Genomic DNA, 1453 nt, shown 5'->3' with positions numbered 1-1453 from the left:
CTAGGATAAGAATATGACTTTAGAAAACGATGGCATCCATGAACGGAGGAAAAGAATGGAGGACCGGTCAAATTAACTTACTTTAAAATCTAAATGTCATTCCCGTAAACAAGATAATTAATGACCAAAACCCTTTCCAACCAACAATTTCTCCGAAACAAAGAGAAAACAAGCTAAAACAAAATCTCCCAAATTCATGTAAAAGGTAATTATATTCATAATAATGGCAAAAAGCACACAAAGCATCATCACATTGTTTTACCATTTAACTTTCAAGTGACACAAAGCGAGAACCCGTCATCATCGTCCTGAACTCCTCAAAATCGATGGCGCCATCGCCGTCACTGTCAACACCGTTGATCATTTTCCGGCACTCATCGAGAGAACACGATTCGCCGAGGCTGGCCATGACGTTGTGCAACTCGTCCGCAGTGATAGAGCCATTGCCGTCGATGTCGAAAACGGAGAACGCGTCCTTTAGGTTTTCTAGAACCTCATTGGGATCAATGTCTTTGGTGTTTAGTTCAATGAACTCGCCAAGGCTGATAAATCCATCGCCATCTGCATCGACCTCGCGAATCATCTTGTCAAGTTCCTCCTTGCTTGCAGATTGCCCAAGGCTTCCCATTATGGATCCTAATTCCGAGGAAGAGATCTTGCCATCGCCATTAACGTCGAATTTCTTGAAGACTTGCTCCAATTCGGAGACGAACTCGGCGCGGGTGTACACCGCCAAGGACGGCGAGCGGGAGATGAGCGGGGAGCCGGTGGTGCCGGCGGTGGCGGCGTCGGATGGCGATGATAAAGATTTGTTGATGAGTTTCTTCTTGCGGTTGAAGAGGGATCTGAAGCCCATTATGATTTTAGTTGAAAGAGGGGGAGGCAACGAAGGAAAATCGAAGAGACGGCAAAGGGGTTATTGGGAGGAGAGTCCCCAGTGCAAAGCGAATTAGTTATTTGCGCAACTGCCAATGGGAACCAACTCCTTCGAACGTGGTGGGGCTTTGCCATGCCTTATTTCTCTAAATATCATCTTTGCTATGTTTGGCGATAGACATGCGTGATTACAGCAAAGGAATCGGGTTTAGGAGGTTGTTTCTTGTTAATTCATTCCTTCCTTATTTTTTTATTTAGGAAAACAAATTCAAGTTAAATTTAACTTTTGATTATATTTTGGAATCTTTATTTTTATATTTATCTTTATAGTATTCTAGTTGTAGTAGTAGTGTAATACAAATGGGAGTACGTTGAGTTTAAGAATTTATTTGTTTAGTTGTCGTCACTAGAAATTTTAAAATGTTTATTTCCTCTATACTTAATTCTGTTTCTAATGTTGTTTCGATAAAATTGAATTAATTTAGTATTTCAAAAAATTTAAAATATTTTTTTCAAATTATTAATTTACAAATTATATTTAATTTTATTTATTTTTATTGGCAAATAATAAGATCGA

The 1453-nt window shown here is 39.3% G+C and overlaps 1 protein-coding gene across 2 annotated transcripts in view; it reads right to left on the bottom strand.

Moving 5' to 3' along the window:
- Positions 1–1093, bottom strand: part of LOC107642004 (probable calcium-binding protein CML25) — a 3894-nt gene extending 2801 nt beyond the window's left edge. Inside the window, exon 1 of one of the 2 annotated variants that reach the window (XM_021124292.1) lies at positions 263–1093. In XM_021124292.1, coding sequence (XP_020979951.1) covers positions 266–856 — 591 coding nt within the window. In that variant the 5' untranslated portion in view covers positions 857–1093 and the 3' untranslated portion in view covers positions 263–265. The remainder of the gene's footprint in view (positions 1–262) is intronic. The other variant, XM_016345343.2, reaches the window with a different exon arrangement.

Source organism: Arachis ipaensis, chromosome B05 (assembly GCF_000816755.2).
Source record: "Arachis ipaensis cultivar K30076 chromosome B05, Araip1.1, whole genome shotgun sequence".
NCBI classification, from domain to species: domain Eukaryota; kingdom Viridiplantae; phylum Streptophyta; class Magnoliopsida; order Fabales; family Fabaceae; genus Arachis; species Arachis ipaensis.
The sequence above is the reverse complement of the archived record's forward strand: the minus strand, read 5'-3'. Positions and strand labels throughout refer to the sequence as shown.